Source organism: Prionailurus bengalensis, chromosome C1 (assembly GCF_016509475.1).
Source record: "Prionailurus bengalensis isolate Pbe53 chromosome C1, Fcat_Pben_1.1_paternal_pri, whole genome shotgun sequence".
NCBI classification, from domain to species: Eukaryota; Metazoa; Chordata; class Mammalia; order Carnivora; family Felidae; genus Prionailurus; species Prionailurus bengalensis.
The window spans coordinates 188,432,122-188,450,189 of record NC_057345.1 but is presented as its reverse complement, the minus strand read 5'-3'; the positions used below and the strand labels follow the sequence as shown (position 1 = coordinate 188,450,189).

The following is an 18,068-nucleotide window of genomic DNA, read 5'->3' as shown; positions in this document are numbered from 1 at the left end:
GTATTTTTGGTTGCAGGTTTTTTTCCTTTCAGCACTTTGCAGACCATGAGTGGCATATTATATATTCAAAGTTTCTGCTGATAAATCAGTAGATACCCTTATGAAGTTTCCCTTGTATGTAGCTGTTTTCTTTTCTCTTGCTGCTTTAAAAATTCTCTGTCATTACTTTGGAGTGGCACTGGTCACTGTGGGGGCTGCTTGCAGGATGTGAAATCACAGGAGCCACTTTGAAGGGACTCTTGGTAAGTGGGACAGATTGGATGGGGTGAAGCCACAGGAGAAAGCACAGGTAGAGTGTGGTGTGTTAGCAAGCTAGGTGGAGATTGGTCATGCTGTTTCCTGCAAGTGTCCAGTGATCTAAGCTGGGGGGCAGTAGAGAAATGGCTCCTGTCAGCTCTTTTGTTCTTGAACAACTCTCCTAAAGATCCCTTACCCTTCAGCACATGTTCTGAAATTAGTAAACAAATCTTTTTGCTGTGTACCCAGGTACTTTTCGAACTGCTACTTCTATGCTGTTTCTCAGCAGGGCTTTTTGCTAAGGTGTCCCTATTGCTCCCTGGCTCTCCTAGAGCTAAGCCCTAAGATCTCCAAAGTACCAGGAGGTAAGCCCTGCTGATTGTAAAAACTTATGAAGTTAAGCCCCATTGGTTTTCAAAGTCAGATGTTGAGGTGATTCATCACTGTCTGGGGGGCCTGCTGTGTGGTTGGTCCTCTCCTTTCTCTGTGCTTGTGGAGTCCCTTTCTTTTGTGGTTAGTCTCACCAAGAGTTTGGGTAATGACCCCATCTCTGCCCCTCCTACATTTTTCCTTGTGGCCTCCTCTTGTGGCAATTAACTGTGGAAAGCTTGTTCTACCAGTCTTTGGGTTGTTTTCTGGGTTATACTGATGTGGCTATTATCCATATGTATCCATGGGACAAGCTGAATTTAGGCTCTTCGTACTCAACCATCTTCCCAGGCTCCAATACAATATTTGGATCTTGTCCAACTTTGGTTCACTCTTGAGAAAAACTTCAATTTATAGAATTTTTGTCAGTTTCAATTTTTTCTAACATAAATCATAAAGGCTATGGGGCTTAAATAGAATTGGCTAATAGAAAATAGATTCTTGATCACTCATTTAATGGTATAATCAAGTTAGTAATTTTGGGCGGGGGGGGGGGGTGAGACCAAGAATTTCTAGTTATCCTCAAGGCTGTTAGTATGTGTATCAATCAGCATGCAACTGGGAAAGTAACTCTGGATCTTTCAAGTAGAAGGAACACAGGGAACTGGTTTCATGGGTGATGGAACCAAGGCTAAGAAACCAAAAGAGATGGTGAAGCAATCCAAAGATTAGCAAGAGCAGGAAATGATACCATCAGATAATATTGACAGCAAGAAGTGGTGTTACCAGAGTCCTAAAGCCAAAAGACAAAGAAGATACACCTGCTACCAGAGACACCACAAGAAACAGAGAAGTGAGACAAAAGGTGAGAAATACCACATTTCTTCTGTCTCCTCTTATGCTCTGATCTGCCACTCCTGCTCCTTGGAAACCAGAGAGTACGAGTGTGAGGAAATATTATTCCCAATGAAGCATAGCAGGGGAAGAGTGAATAAATGGATTTGAGAGCTGACAATTGACCAATAGTACTGACCTGGCTTGTAATAAAGGAACTATTTACTAAATGAAACTGAAATCCCTTTACCTCATTGAACTTATGGCAATACTGTAACATACCAAGAGTCAAAAATTTCCATAGAAATCAAAATTATAGACATCTCTCAAATTTTTTCAAGTCTTTTTTAAAAACAAAAAACCCTCTTATCCTTTATTCAAGGAAGAATTCCTTAAATATTAAATGTCTACAATATGCCAAACACTTGGCTAAACACTAGGAATATACTAGTGAATAAGACCATATTCTCAAGGAGTCCACAGTCTACTGGGGACATAAATATACAGAGTTGTGTAAGTGCTGTTTGGGGAAAGTACTATAGAAGATCATAGGAGGGCATTTTAACTAAGGTGACTGTACTAGTTTGGTTCTTCAGAAAGCAGACACCGAGATTAGACATGTAAGACATTAGACACCAAGGTAGAATGATGACTCCCCTGTCCCCATCCCAAACATATCAACATCTTAATCTCAGGAACCTGTATTTTACCTTACATGGCAAAAGGGACTTTGAAGCTGTGATTAAGAATCTTGAGATGGGGGGAGATTATCTTGGATTTTCTGAGTAGGCCCAATACCATCACAAGAGCCCTCAAAAGAGACAGGCAGAAGGGTCAGAGAGGTGATCACTGAACAGAAGCCAAATAATAATGCTGGTTCGTGAGGCAAAGGCAGGCAGGTAGGTAGTTGCTAGAAGTTGGAAAAAGCAGATTTCTCCCTATGGCCCCTAAAAGGAATATAGCCCTGTCAACCCATTTGACATTTCTGACTTCTAGAACTGTAAGATAATAAGTTTATAATATTTTATGCCACTAAGTTTGTGGTAATTTGTTATATCAGAGATAGAAAATTAATACAGCAAGGAGTCTATGGTGCAAAATTTAAGGCAAGTGATCTCAGGGTGATGCTATCAATATCTATTATGATGACTAATTTTATCTGTCAATTTGACTGGGCCACAGGGTGCCCATTTATTTGGTCAAACACTACTCTGGGTATTTCTGTGAGGGAGTTTTTTTGATGAAATTGGCATCTAAATCTGTAGACTGAATAAAGAAGATTGCCCTCTTGATGTGGGTGGGCCTCATCAGTTGAAGACCTGAACAGAACAAAAAGGTTGACTAGGCTGACCCTACCCTGAATAAGAGATCATTCCTTCTGCCTAACTGCCTTCAAACAGGGCATCAGCTTTTTCCTGCCTGTGGACTCTGAAACATCAGCTCTTCCTGGGTCTTCAGCCAACCAGTCTTTGAACTGGAACTGCATCATTAATTTTTCTGGGTCTCTAGGTTGCCCATTCATCTTGCAGATCTTGGGACTTGTTAGTCTCCATGATAGTGTAACCAATTCCTTATAATAAATATCCTATTAGTTTTTGTTTCTTGGAGAACTCTGATACACTCACAGGAGATCTGAGAGGCACTGCTTCAGGGCTTCCAGATTCTATCTCTTGCACTAACATCAACTCTCCACCCAGATTCAGAACCTCCTCTATAGTTCCTGTGAGCCTCTCTTACCTGGAGGAAACAGGAGGAGGTTAGTGGAATAACCTATAGCCCCCACAACTACCGGTGATCTCAGGGCCTCAACTGGTACTCATCTCCTTTCCCTCCTCTACCTTGGCAGGTCTTCATGGCTTACTTGATGGAGTAACCTAAACATTCTTGAGGTGATCTGGCCAATAAACCTAAAAAGGTTTGTGTTTCAAATTGTCTATTCATTTTTACATTATTTGTCTCATTGTTTTAATTCTTTAGTCTTAAGACAATCATCTTAATCTTATTTAACATTACAGTAAAAATTATTTTAAGAAAATCCATTAACTAAGGTAGGTCCCAATTTACCACAAGGAGTACCACATACTCCTTGAGATACATCTCTTTTTTGCTAATAAGGTAAAACCATTAATTAAGATCTCTATGCCCTTAAATGTTGTATTCCCTACCGCAGCAAGAATAGTCCTATAAAGGGTCAGAACATCTTCTGCCTCATTGAATAAATTCCAGGTCGTCTCCAATTCTTTACATTATGTAAATAATCTAGGGGCTTCCCTTGGCAACACAAATTAGAATCTGTGTTTTAGCTTTGTCAAATCACAAAGAAAAAACCATAAACTCAATTTAATAAATCTTTATTGAGCTCCCACAGGGTGCATGAATTTAGGATCTATAACTTACATAAGTAGAAAAGTGTCACTTTAGCCTCTTAAAAATGAAAAAAAAGCACAAATTACAACTTCTTTATCATTTAATGTGAGTGAGGCTCAGTTTGATATTTAACAGAATAATATGGGAAGTATAAACATTTTCCCTTCTACCAAAAAAGGGTTTTGATGCCAGGATAAACTAGCCTGTTGGTCTAACAATAGCTGATCAAAAAGGCTAGAGAATCTGGAAGTAAAAAGTGTACTTGGAAGCACTGTCCTCTGAGGGCTCATTCCCCTGAGGGCAACAAAATGCTGAAAAAATTAAATGGCTCAAAACTTAAATTCAAAGATCAAGAAGAGGAATTAGTCACAGCTTGGGGGAAAAAATGAGAACAAAGGACACTAAATGTAACTAGATTCATAATTCTGAAGTTTTTCTGGAGTTGTAATAGAACTGTGAGTTAACCAAAGAGGATATAAACTCATGCTTCTTTGAACAGAGTGGTTTTAAACAATAGATTCTCCAGTGCAACAATGGTATTTTCAAGTATAATTCTAGTATTTGTACCTAGCAATACAGAAGAAAAGTAGCAGAGAGAAAGTGTCAAGTATCTAGGACATACAGGATTTGGCAGCCCTAGAATTCCCAGTTTGAGTCTTTTTCATCAGGAAAATCACATTCCGGCTCAGTCCAACGTGACACTGGAGACAGTGCTATTGATGGCTTAGGAGGCAACAGTGTAAGTATTGAGTCCTGGCTTTCTTCTTTCATCTGTTAAAGAAACTCAAAGCTATTGGTACATATGTCAGCAATAAATGATTTTTTAAAAAGTCATGTTAAGTGTGTAAAATATTTTTTAGGTATTTTCACTAATAATGCCTTTGATCATCTGAAAACAGGAAGAAGTAATAACCAAATAAACTGATTTTTATCAGAATTATTTTTCCCCTTCATCATTTCTAGCCAGTATAAAAAACTGTCTCTAATCAAAATATAAGCTGAGGGTATAGTAACATTTAATGACATTCTGTTTTTTATTTATTTTGTTTTGCAAAATGGAAATATTTTAGAAAGCCTATAATTGAACTACTACAAAAGTTTTCGTATTTTTAACTTTACTTTGGTAAGAAAGTCATTATTAAGAATCTTGGTTACCAAATTGTCCCCTTAAGCTAACAAGATTAAATGAATTTTTAATAGTAACTAAAAATATCTAGACAACAGAAGATATATCAGCTTACCTGTTTGAAGAACACATGGGACAATAAACTGCTTGCAGATGGTCTGATATTTTTTTTAATGTTATAAAAAAAATAGAACGTCGTATTAGACTGTGTATTTTTAGGTGTAAAAAAGTATTAGAAATTAGATTCAGAGCTATAAAACTCAATACTAAAAAAAGAAAAAGAAATATCAGGAAGCCCAATTCTTAACTTTAACCTTGACTAATGGAAAGAATTGAGAGAGAACATTTATGGGGCACTTACTAGTTATAAGGGAGTGTGCTAGGCATTACGGGGCTAAAAAAAGATAAGACACATCTTAAAGTACTAACATTAATGTATTGTTATGTAATAATTTACACTATTGTTACACAGAAACAACATTTTTGTACTGCTTGGAGCTTTCTAAAATGTATTAACATAAATACAGTAATTAATGTCCAGAAAGATGAACTGATTTTTACAAGGTGACTTAGGAAATGATACAGCTGAGATTGGAGCCCAAGTCTTCTGACTTCAGTATTATTCCCATTTGCTCATTGCCTCTATTTGCTTTTAGTTTTGATATTTTCTAGATTATAGTTTTTTTGATTAAAAGATTGAGAAAAGAGACTTGAAAAGCTTCTATAAAAAATAAAACATGTAAGTTTGATGCTATTTAGAAGTGGCCAATATTACCTTTTCTCAGGATCTTGTTGCAAACAGAGCTGTACCAAGCTAAAGAAGGCAGGAGAGAAAGTTTTTGAGGATGGAGTTTGCAATCTGTCACTATTTACTGTTTGAGTTCCACTGGAGACAAGTACACTTTCTCCAATCCCAGAGTCTACACCTGATCGGGAATTCTTCATTCTGGATTCTGATTGAGGGAAGATACTGACATCCAATGGGCTGTAAGGAGGACCTTTCAGCTTCTGTAACAACATCTAAAAGAAAGAAAAGTTTCTTTCACCCTTTTCAGGGAAAATGTTAAAACAATAATAAAGATTCTAACAGCAAAGACATTTTAACAGAAATTATCTAGAATATAAGGGATCTTATGAAGGGAAATTAGTTTGGGATTTTAGTAGCATTTACCTGAGTCCTATGCATGTCCTGGAAAGGTACCTTCCCACTGGCCAATTCACATGCTGTAATCCCAACACTGTAAATATCTGACTTTACATTATATCCATGTAAATCCTGTAGAACAATTAATTTGAAGTCCTTTAGTGAAAATAAAATACAAAGTTATATATCTGTGTTTTTTTGAGAAAGGATGTTGAACAATGGAAAAAACTCATTAGGTGAGAAATCAAGATATACCTAATATATGGTATATACATTTTTAAATCCCTAACAATAATTTTGATAAGAAAGAGGAAGAGTCTTGCAGTAGGCCATTCACCAAGCCAAATCTAAGGGCACAATTGTCCTTTAGTCAAGCTCAGAAGACACTCAAGATGCACAGACAACCCAATGCAAAGGCCACACCTGACCTGTCTCAGTAGTTCTGGGCTCAGCCACGGCTGCACTGATGTGCTGAACTGTGGGAAATCATACACAGCCCTATGCCTCTGTCCATGCTTAACCAAACTATGCAGGTGGGACAGGCCAGAGAGGGTCACTAGGCCATCACCAGAAATGAGGATATGGCTGGCTTTAATACTCCTAGAACAAAAAGAAACAATCCTAAATACTAGGAAATTGGCCAATGAAGAATAAAAATCTGGTCAGAACAAATCCATGTATTCTCTTGGAAATTAAATACTCTTTATAAAACAGCACGCTTATATGTAAGTGTGCTTATACACACACATATACATATATACATACACACATATAAAATATTCAGGGAATTAGGAATCCTTTCAACTATTTAATATAGCATTAGAACAAGGGAAAGTACAACTGACAGCTACATGTTTGGAAGTGATAATATTTTTTTTCAAACTTGGAATGGAATCACATTACTAATTTCACTATTTTAGGATACTGCTGTAAAATACCCAAGGAGAAGTCTAAAAAAATCAAGTAATATTTGAAGCATAAAGTTAGAATATAAAGTTAAATGCAGCATTATCCAATAAAAGGCAGCCTCCCCTGGTATTAACATCATTTATAAATATATGTCTTACATAAAAATTTCTTTTTTCAAATAAATTATAAAAGAGCCTTGTTCAGTAAAATACTGAATTTGGAAACTAAGGGAGTCTGGTTAACTGTAGTAAAACCTTGATTAATTAGAATACGGTCTGTTATAACTCACAGTTAACCAGAATGTTCCTAAAAATGAATAGTAAGAAAACAAGCTTTAAAGAGACTGAAACAAACTTTAAGAATAATTTAAAAAGAAAAACGTCCCAGTATATCTTAAAACAGCATTGTTTTTAATGTTCAGTCAATTAGTTCTGCATCTATAGTTTAAAAACAAGAGAACTGATACTTAGTATGATAATCTCAAAGTGCTACAACATATTTAAGAAATTAACGAAAGGTTTAGTTCCAATTTGTACATAAATTTGTAAATATGACATAGAGCTATAAAGCAGATAAAGCAGCTCTTTATATGCTTAAGAAAAACAAACAAAAGAGACAGCAAGGATCCCATTACATAGAGTTTTTACTCCACCAGGAAAGGCTCTCCACCAGAACACTAAGCACAGCATTTGGCAAAGAGGATGTGGTGTGAACATTTTTGGTGAATGACCACAAAATGTAATAAGCATTTACTACTACTGGCCCCTTCCTCTCTCAATTTTCACTTATGAGTTTCCTATCTCTCCTAACACTCAACTGCTCCTTCCTAAAAGCTCCTTAAATGATTTCATTCTTTAAAATACAAATAAATAAATACCTGTGAATGCAGCCATTTTGGTGCAGATAGCTCAACCCTCTCACTGCTCCAAAGAGAATGTTTCTTATTAAAGTTTCACTCATTCCTTCAGGAAAGTAAGTCTTCAAGAGCTGACTTGCTGAACCTGAAAGAAACACCTGAAATCTTTAACTGAACATTGGTTTTGCTTCTAGCTATGTTTTTTTTTTTTTTTTCAACGTTTATTTATTTTTGGGAGAGAGAGAGACAGAGCATGAACGGGGGAGGGGCAGAGAGAGAGGGAGACACAGAATCGGAAACAGGCTCCAGGCTCCGAGCCATCAGCCCAGAGCCCGACGCGGGGCTCGAACTCACGGACCGCGAGATCGTGACCTGGCTGAAGTCGGATGCTTAACCGACTACGCCACCCAGGCGCCCCAACTTCTAGCTATGTTTTAAATGTTCTTTTCAACTATAAATACACACACACACACACACACACACCTGTTTTAGAGTCTACCTACTTTCCTATGCAAAGGTAGTTTTCCTTCAAGAATCTTTAAAAAGACTTTTCTAATGATACTCTAGAGATAAGAAAAGAGAATTAACAATTTTCAGTATTACTTAAAAAAAATACTGTATTTATATATTTTTAGACCCAGAGGCAATTCATCAAAGTTATCCTAAAGATCAAAGCTCTAACTCTTAAATACAGAGAACAAGCTGAGGGTTGATGGGGGGGTGGAAGAGGGGAAAATGGGTGACGGGCATTGAGGACGGCACTTGTTGGGATGAGCACTAGGTGTTTTATGTGAGCGATGAATCACGGGAATCTACCCCCAAAAACAAGAGCACACTGTATACACTGTATGTTAGCCAACTTGACAATAAATTATATTTTAAAAAATAAAAAATAAAAATAAAAGCTCTAGAATCCATTTGTTTATTTGTGCAATATAATTATTGAACACTTTATGCAAGGAACTGTATGAGCACCAAAATGAAAAATACATACATGATCCTGCCCTCAAGAAGCTGAAGTACAGTGAAAGGAGACAGGTACACACACAGATGTTTATACTATAATAAAGTAAGTTTACAATGAGAGAAATAGGGACAGAGATGGTGTGCACAGGTGAAAAAACATTCTGCTTAAAGACTTATAGTGGCTCTCCATTGACAGAAGGGCAGGGAACTGAACGGAAGACAGAGCTTGTTCAAAGGCACACACTTCTTGGAGAAGCAGTAGTAGTTTAATTGATCATCAGGTCAACATGAACCAGATATGGAAATTTATCATGAAATCTAGAATTGGCCACCAGATTTATAAATTAAAAGTAGTGAATCATAAATCTAAGATCCCACTCATCCTTATAAGTATGGCTTCCACGCTAAACTCTGAGTTATTTTATGTAAGACAAGTTTTCTTACCATAGGCCATAAATGGAGAAATAACCCAAAGCCAGCTGCCAACAGTGAAAACAGTCCAATAGGTTGTAATATTGGGGTGCCGGAAAAAGTGGGACAAAATCACTGCTTTCTAGGATAAACACACAAGAGACAAGACATTTAAAACAACTTGTTTTTGCCTTGTGATGAAAATAACAGTAGAGGTGGCAGCTAACACTCAGCAGAATTTATTGATACCAAGCACTGTTCTTGGTGCTGCCATTTCTTTAAATCTCACCAACAAGACATTAAGTATGTCATATGATCATTCCTATTTTACAAGAGAGAAATAGGAAATAAGAAACGTAGAAATAAGTTAGAAAACTTGTCCGAGAGCATATAATCAACAAAAGAAATAGAAGTGAGATGTGATCTCAGTCTGACTTCTGAGGTCATACTCTCAACATCTATACCATGTTCTTAAAATAGAAACATTTAAAAATACATAAAACTGTGAAGATAATCACTTCTAACACTAAATCTCAGAGAGAACCACTGTTAACATTTCAGCATAATTTCTTTCAATCTTTTTTTCTGTGCAATATACATGTGCACATGTAAATACTTTAAAAATAAGGACAATATCAAAAAATGCTTTCCCTCTTTATATCAAAAATGATTAGTGACAGCATAGATGGAGATGAAATAAGTCAGTGAAAGACAAATACCATATGATTTCACTCATATGTAGAATTAAAGAAACAAAGCCCATTAACATAGGGGAAGGGGTAAAAAAAAGAGAGGGAGACAAACTCTCAACTATAGAGACTCTTAACTATAGAGAACTGAGGGTTGAAGGAGGGGAGGGGTGGGCTAAATGGGCAATGGGCATTAAGGAGGACACTTGTGATGAGCATTGGCTGTTATATATAAGTGATGAACCACTAAATTCTACACCTGAAACCAATATGACACCATATGTTAACTAGAATTTATGTTCTTTAATGCTTATTTATTTTTGAGAGAAAGAGCACGAGCAGGGGAGAGGAAGAGAGAGAGGGAGACACAGAATCTGAAGCAGGCTCTAGACTCCAAGGTGTCAGCACAGAGCCCAGAACAGGGCTCGAACCCACAAATCATGAGATCATGACCTGAGCTGAAGTCAGATGCTTAACCGACTGAGCTGCCCAGGCGCCCTAGTTAACTAACTAGAATTTAAATAAAAACTTGAAATTAGTGCCACTCTGGAAAACAGTATGGCAGCTCCTCAAAAAACTAAAAATAGAACTACCCTACGACCCAGTAATTGCACTACTATTTATCCAAACGATACAAAAATGCTGATTTGAAGGGGCACATGCACCTCAATGCTTATAGCAGAGCTTTCAACAATAGCCAAATTATGGAAAGAGCCCAAATGTCTGACTGATGAATAAAGAAGATGTGGTGTGTGTGTGTATATATATATACATTTATATGTATATATACACAACATACATACATAAACACACACACACACACTTGTTCTTTCAAAAATTTTAATTTCAACAAATATGCAGAGGTGCGTGGGTACACACACACACAATGGAATACTACTTGGCAGTCAAAAAGAATGAAATCTTGTCATTTGCAACAATGTGGATGGAACTGGAGAGAATTATGATAAGTGAAAGAAATCAGTCAGAAAAAGACAAATATATGATTTCATTCATATGTGGAATTTAAGAAACACAACAAATGAACATAGGGGAAGGGAAGGACAAATAAGATAAAAACAGAGAGGGAGGCAAACCATAAGAGACTCTTAAATATAGAGAACTGAGGGTTGCTGAAGGGGAGGTAGGTGGAGATGGGCCAAATGGGTGATGAGCTTTAAGAAGGGCACTTATTGGGATGAGCACTGGATGTTACATGTAAGTGATGAATCACTGGGTTCTACTCCTGAAACCAGTACTACACTGTATGTTAACTAACTTGAATTTAAATAAATTTGAAAATTTTTTTTTAATTTGAAATTGAAAAAAAATTAGTGACAATGAAAATGGTATTATAATATTCCTAAAATGAAATTCTGTTAAAATTTATTCATTCAGAAGTTAATTTTACTTAGCTGGATGAAAAGGAAACTGTATGCTTTTGTTTTTTCTATTTCCTCATTTGACTATTTGTGATTGGACTAAGATTATTGTAAATCTCCAGACCAGCATTTTGAATATGATATTCGTTTGAAGGAATTTACAGTAATTACCAAAGTTTGAATATATTTGTTCTTCTGTGGATCTGGATTCCAAGTATTCCTTCCAATTCTGTACTTGCATATTCATTAGAAGAAAGAAATCTAACTTCCTCTAACAGAAAGAAATATTAATTTGGTAAAAAAAATTCTTACAGATGTAATCTCCTCAAATAGACATTAAATAAATCATTTTTTTTCATTTTGTTACCTGTAAAGCTTTCAGGCGTTCATCAGTGCAGTTTTCCAGATTTGTAATTTTTATAGTCACCAGTGTTCCTGTAGGAGTATGCCGGGCAAGATGAACAGAAGTCAAGTTGTCAAATCCTCTTCCTACAGTCAGATGTAAAACTCATGTTAGTAACCAAAGAAGAAAAAAACTGACAATTTGGACAACATCAAAATTTAAAACTGCTCTTCAAGAAAATACTGTTAAGAAAACGAAAAGATAAGCCACTGACTGAAAGTATTAACTATGCTTACATCCAGTATATATAAAAAATTCTTACAACTCTATACCAACAGAATTTTTACAATTCTATACAAACTTATACTAAATTTTAAAATATGCATAAGATTTGGGGTGTCTGGGTGGCTCAGTTGGTTAAGTGTCAGACTCTTGATTTCAGCTCAGGTTATGATCTCACAGTCTTTTAAAAAAAAATTTTTTTTTTAATGTTTATTTATTTTTGAGAGAGATGGAGACAGAATGCGAGTGGGTTAGGGGCAGAGAGAGAGGGAGACATAGAATCCAAAGCAGACTCCAGGCTCTGAGCTGTCAGCACAGAGCCCAACGCAGGGTTCAAACTCACGAGCTGCAAGATCGTGACCTGAGCCGAAGTCAGATGCTCAACTGACTGAGCCACCCAGGCACCCTATGATCTCACAGTCTTGAGACTGAGCCTTATGTCAGGCTCTGCGCTGAGTGTGGAGCCTGCTTAATATTCTCTTCACCTGCCCCTTCTCTGTGCTCACTCACTTGCTCTTTCAAAAATTGTATTTTAATTTCAACAAATATGCAGAGGTGCCTGGGTGGCTCAGTTGGTTAAGCATCTGACTCTTGATTTCAGCTCAGGTCACAATCTCATGGTTTGCGGGTTCGAGCCCCGTGTTGGCCTCCGTGCTCACAGTGTGGAGTCTACTTGGGATTCTCTCTCTCTCTCTCTCTCTCTCTCTCTCTCTCTCTGTCCCCTCCCCCACGTGAGCACACACTCTCTCAAAATAAACTTAAAAAAAACTTAAATAAATAAAAATATTCAGATGATTAAATAGGCAATCCACAAAAAAAAGATATAGGAATGTCCAATAAACACATGAAAAGATGCTCAAGATAGAGAAATGCAAATAAAAAACCACAATGATATACCATTACATATCTGTTATAATGGCTAAAATTGTGACCTGATAAACCAATTATTATGACAAATTCAAACAACAGGATACAATCAGCAATTCCTACACCACTGATGTCATTTCTGTCACATAAATGGTATCATAAAGAGTACAGTCTTTTGTGTCTAGTTTCTTTTACTTAGCATAATGCTTTTGAGTTTGTTCCATGTTGTTTTAATAGCTTCTTTCATTGCTGAGTAATAATCCATTACTATGGACAAGTCACAATTTATTTACCCATTCATAAGTTGATAAATATTTGGGTTGTTTTCAGTTTTTGGTGACTATTAAGCTGCGAAAACATTCTTTAAGTAGACATATGCTTTCATTTCTCTCTGGCAGATACTGGCAAGTGGGATTGCTGGGTCACCTATATTTAACCTTATAAGAAGTTGCAAAACTGGTTTTAAAAGTGGATGAACCATTTTTAATCCCACAAATAATCTATAAGAGCTATAGCTGCTTGACATACTCAACAGCATTTGGTATCATCAGTTTTTAAAATATAAAACACCTGGAGTGGCACCTATCAATAGGCATCTAATAAATGTTAGTTCTTCTCTCTTTCCACAGTCACCAAATTCTGCCACTTATCTTTGAAATGAAGTTAACCACAAATTCATCCCTTTCACTCCAGTGTCAGCAGGACTGCCTTAGTTCAAGTCCTGTCCTCCTTTGCTGGTCAAATGTGGTGACTTCCTTATCATGTTCCACATTCTCAACTAAGACATGCTCCCAAATTACTGGGGGATCTACTTCAAAAGCCTATACCTAGGTCCAATTCATCAGAAATTTTGATTCGTTAGGTCTGTGATGGGATATAGGCATTGCAATTTTTAAAGACTCAGGTGATATGGATGATACTTCCAGTTGTAAATCACTGTCTACATCTTCCAGACTGCTGCCTGGAATTGCTGCCAGTTTTCCCTCTAGAGCTCAGCATTTTATCACTAGAAGAGTACTACCGTGCAGCACCTGAGAACTTAGACCCTCCAGTCAGAAAGGTTTGCTTTAAAATCACTAGTTGTAGGATTGCTACTTGAATTCTCAGAGGCTCAGTATCTTCATCAGCCAAATAGGAGTGGTAAAAGGCTGACATGAAAAACTACACATGAAATGTTCAGCTCAGTGCCTGTTAGATGGTATTACCACCATTGTCACTGTTCCACAATGTATCTCAAGCACAGAGGGAATAAATTCCAAACTTGTGGCTTAAATGCTTTGAGCAATGAAGTGGGTAAGTTGTGAGGGATGAGAGTCTGAACTTGTAAATACACCATATGAGGTCTTTCACAGGTGTTCCAAACCTCCCTTTCTAGATTTGTCTCCGACCACTGCCTACTCTTGTAGGCAACAAGTAGGGGGTTGTTTAGGTTCCCCTCTAACCATTCTTCCTCAGTCATCTACTGAAGTAATTCTGTTTTTACCTTTTTTGAATTGACATCATCTGAATGTCCATTCTAATTTGGGGGCATTTTCCACTAGTGCTATTTTAGGAAAGGTCAGATCCTTATTTGCTCTTGGCTTCCTTGACCCTGCCATGTGAACATCAATGACCTATGCTTAGCTAACTGAAGGATGGAGTTAGTGACAAACAGAAGCAGAGGCAGTCAGAACTTCCTGCAGTGGGTTCCACTGTCTGGGATATAAGTACTCTAACAGGTAATACACTAACTAGGCTGCTCCTAGGCCATGGCCCTGGCTCTGGTTCTAGTTATGCAGCTTCGCTTAGCTTCTTCAAAGTCTCTCTCTCTAGCCAATAATTCTGTCAGTTAGCAATATTGTTCAAAAAATTCTTCTCTTAAGTTAGTCAGGATTGTTTTCTGTTGTTTGTAACAAAAACCCTGACTAGAACATTCAGCAAACTTTTCCTCATTTTTCAGAATCCAGCTCATTTTTGCGATCTTTCTTGTGACTTTCACAGTAGTCAAGATGGATGGTCAGATGTTTCATCTTTTCTGTTCCTGTAATACTTAACACATCTCTACTTCAGTACTCTCTAGTACATAAACAAGGCTATCTTATGTGTTCAACTTCCCAGAAAGAATATGGATTCCTCAAGTGTTTTACATGGTTTTATATCCCTAGCATCTAACAGAGTATCTGTTTGCAATGTTTAATAGATGTTTCTGAATATTCACTGCAAAAATTTCACATGTATATGGCTATAAACAATAATTAATCTTGTTCCAAACTTAACTGAGAAAGGTGTTTACTATAAATGGGGTTTTAGGTAAGTTTTTGTTTTGTCTTGTTTTGTTTTTGAAAGAGAGTGCATGCAGGTGTGACTAGAGGAGGGGTATCAGCAGAGGGGGAGAGAGAGAATCTTAAGCAGACTCCATGCCCAGTGTGGAGCCCAACCTGGGGCTCAATCTCATGAACTGTGAGATCATGACCTGAGCTGAAATCTGAGCCACTAAGGTGACCCTAGGTAAGTTTTTAAGTTAAAAGAAACTTGGTTAAAAGACTGTGACTAAAAAGATTTACATGATTTTTCATACCCAGTATAAATTATAGACATAAAATCAGAAGATTCCTACAATAAAGACACAAATAATATTTAGATTACTTAGTGTCTTCCTTCTCTAAAAATACTTGAGTGAAAAAGTAAAAATTCTAGAAAGTAATCTTGAAAATTGGGGCTGCTATTTTAGGGAAGACATAAAATTAATAGATCCATCTGACTGACACAATTAACATGTAGCCTTATTAACATAGGTGACAACAGAAAATGACCCACTCACAAAATAATCTTTGTGCCATCAATTTCATTTCTAACAATGAAGGATCAATTCAGGATAATTACCAATTTCCACTTGGAGTTCATAGTGAGAAACATTGGTGGAACAGATCACATCCTTGGCTCTAGTGGATGAAGGCAACTGGGAAAAGGGTAGCTCATCAACCTGCATTGTTTTAAAAAGAGGAAAACAAAATAAACTTTTTTGGTTCCCCATTTTAGTCCCCTACCCTAATATAAAATACTGATATTTTAGTTTCAAACACAATGCTCATTAGGAAAGCACTGGAGGGTGGCTTAAGACACTGTTTCAAAATCTAAGAAGAGTTTACAATTGCTAATAAGTGGTTAGTTAAAAAGCCATCAGCACGTAAAGGGGGACAGGGTGGGAAAAGCAGATTTACAGGTAGCAAAGAATAGTTTCCTGCACAATTTCCAGTAAGCACTTTTAGGAATTGCTAGAAATGGCTGTTAATTCCTGAGGTTATCTAATAAACACATCAAGGTTAGAAATGCAGGGACCTGTCCAGAATATTCTATACTTTTACTCTTGCTTCAAGTGGTTGCCAGTTGTATCTATTACACATACAGGTACCTGACTCAGCTAGTGGAGGTATTAACAATTCAAGGAAAAATTTCCACATTGCAGCCTATTAAAATTGCTGAAGTTTTTCACAAGATTGAATAAATCAGAAGGGAGATCAGAAAGAAAAATAAACCCCAAGAGTTGGAAGAATAGGGTACAGACTTCCCGAATACCAATATGAGGTCTCATGGGGGTGCTTTAGGGTCAGAGTTCTAGATTTGCACCAGATCCCAGGGGCAGTGAAAATGACATGCACACAGAAGAGAGAAGAGGCCAATACCACTCGTGTCATATGATAGTGAAGAGGACCTCCCAAAAGACACAGTACTCCAAAAGACACTTGGAAGGATTTACAGGCATCGGTAGGTGGCAACAATGTTATTACTGCCTCCAAGATAGAGATAAGGAAATGTGGGATTAGAAATGATATTACTGTGTGTTAGGAATTGTACTGACCACTTTTTACATCCTTGATTCTACATGTTCCCTAAACTTCTAAAAGAGCACAAAAAATATAATTATAAGCTCACAGCTAAAGATGAATAAAGGTGAATACTGTTCAAGAGGAGTGAAAGACTAAAATTAGAATTAATCCTAATGAAGAAAAAAAAGCTAAATAAATCAATTTTATTTCATTGTAACAGGTAACCTTCAAATAAATTCAGATTTAAAGAACACAAATAAGAGATAGAAAAACATATAACAATTTTTTTAATTTTAATTTTTTTTTTGAACGTTTATTTATTTTTGGGACAGAGAGAGACAGAGCATGAACGGGCAGGGGCAGAGAGAGAGGGAGACACAGAATCGGAAACAGGCTCCAGGCTCTGAGCCATCAGCCCAGAGCCCGACGCGGGGCTCGAACTCACGGACCGCGAGATCGTGACCTGGCTAAAGTCGGACACTTAACCGACTGCGCCACCCAGGCGCCCCACAATTTTTTTAATTTTAAAGTAATAACCTGTAAGCCTGTCAGGAAGGCTAGATCACAGAATAAACTGAAGGTTACAGTTCACTGCTTGAAAAAAAAATGGCAATAGGTTACCAGATAATGGACTAAAATCAGGCTAATCAACCTTTTCTTTGCTTCCATCTCATTGATTAAGGAAATAGTCTTCTTTAAAATAGAAGGGGCACATGTGTTATAAATAAGTAGCTGAAGTCTAAAACTGTTTTAAATAAGTTCAAAGCTACAGGCCAGACATAATTACATCTAGGATACTAAGTGTGCAAATATAGTAAAACTGAGAAGAATGAAAATAGTAAAACATTGACTCAATTTTCAAAAAAAGCGTGAAAACTACAAAGGGGTAATAAGCCTTGATGCAGTTGCCCAGTAAAGTCTAAAATCAAATTACTACATAGATGAATTATAGACACTTAAGAAAACAACATGGTAATCATAAGAAGACAGTATAGGTTTACTACGAGTAAATCATCCTAAACTAAGCTCACTTCTCTTTTTGATTTGCTGACTAGAAAATTAGAAAGCAAAAATCATGGCATGGTCAGTGTTCAAGGGAAGATGATAAAAGTAGGAAGATCCTAAGCTCACTTCATCCCACAGATACAGCTAAATAACCCGTATCAGTGTAAATAACCCAGAAAATGACCTAAAGACTGGCAGAACGGACCTTCCACAGCTAATTGTACAGAAGAGACCACATCAAAAAAAAAAAAAATGGTAGGACGTGCAGACATATGGTCTGGAACCAAACTGACCCACAAGACTATTTGCAGGAGGGAAAGACACCACAAGCACGGAGAAAGGAGAGAGGCACATGGGTGGCTCAGTTGGTTAAGCATCCAACTTCAGCTCAGGTTATGATCTCGAAATTCATGGGTTTCAGTCCTGCATTGGGCTCTGGGCTGACAGCTCAGAGCCTGGAGCCTGCTTCAAATTCTCT

At 37.0% G+C, this 18,068-nt stretch overlaps 1 protein-coding gene across 3 annotated transcripts in view; it reads right to left on the bottom strand.

The window, feature by feature from the left end:
- Window positions 1-3,775: 3,775 nt before the first annotated feature.
- The window catches only part of STRADB (STE20 related adaptor beta), a 35,916-nt gene continuing 21,623 nt past the window's right edge, over window positions 3,776-18,068 (bottom strand). For 2 of the 3 annotated variants that reach the window (XM_043577478.1, XM_043577479.1), the window contains 9 exons: window positions 15,642-15,741; window positions 11,655-11,776; window positions 9,253-9,361; window positions 7,864-7,987; window positions 6,506-6,677; window positions 6,105-6,209; window positions 5,709-5,953; window positions 5,049-5,091; window positions 3,776-4,578 (listed from right to left, as the gene is read on the bottom strand). In XM_043577478.1, the coding sequence (XP_043433413.1) occupies window positions 4,444-4,578; window positions 5,049-5,091; window positions 5,709-5,953; window positions 6,105-6,209; window positions 6,506-6,677; window positions 7,864-7,987; window positions 9,253-9,361; window positions 11,655-11,776; window positions 15,642-15,741 (1,155 nt within the window). In that variant the 3' untranslated portion in view covers window positions 3,776-4,443. The remainder of the gene's footprint in view (window positions 4,579-5,048; window positions 5,092-5,708; window positions 5,954-6,104; window positions 6,210-6,505; window positions 6,678-7,863; window positions 7,988-9,252; window positions 9,362-11,654; window positions 11,777-15,641; window positions 15,742-18,068) is intronic. The other variant, XM_043577480.1, reaches the window with a different exon arrangement.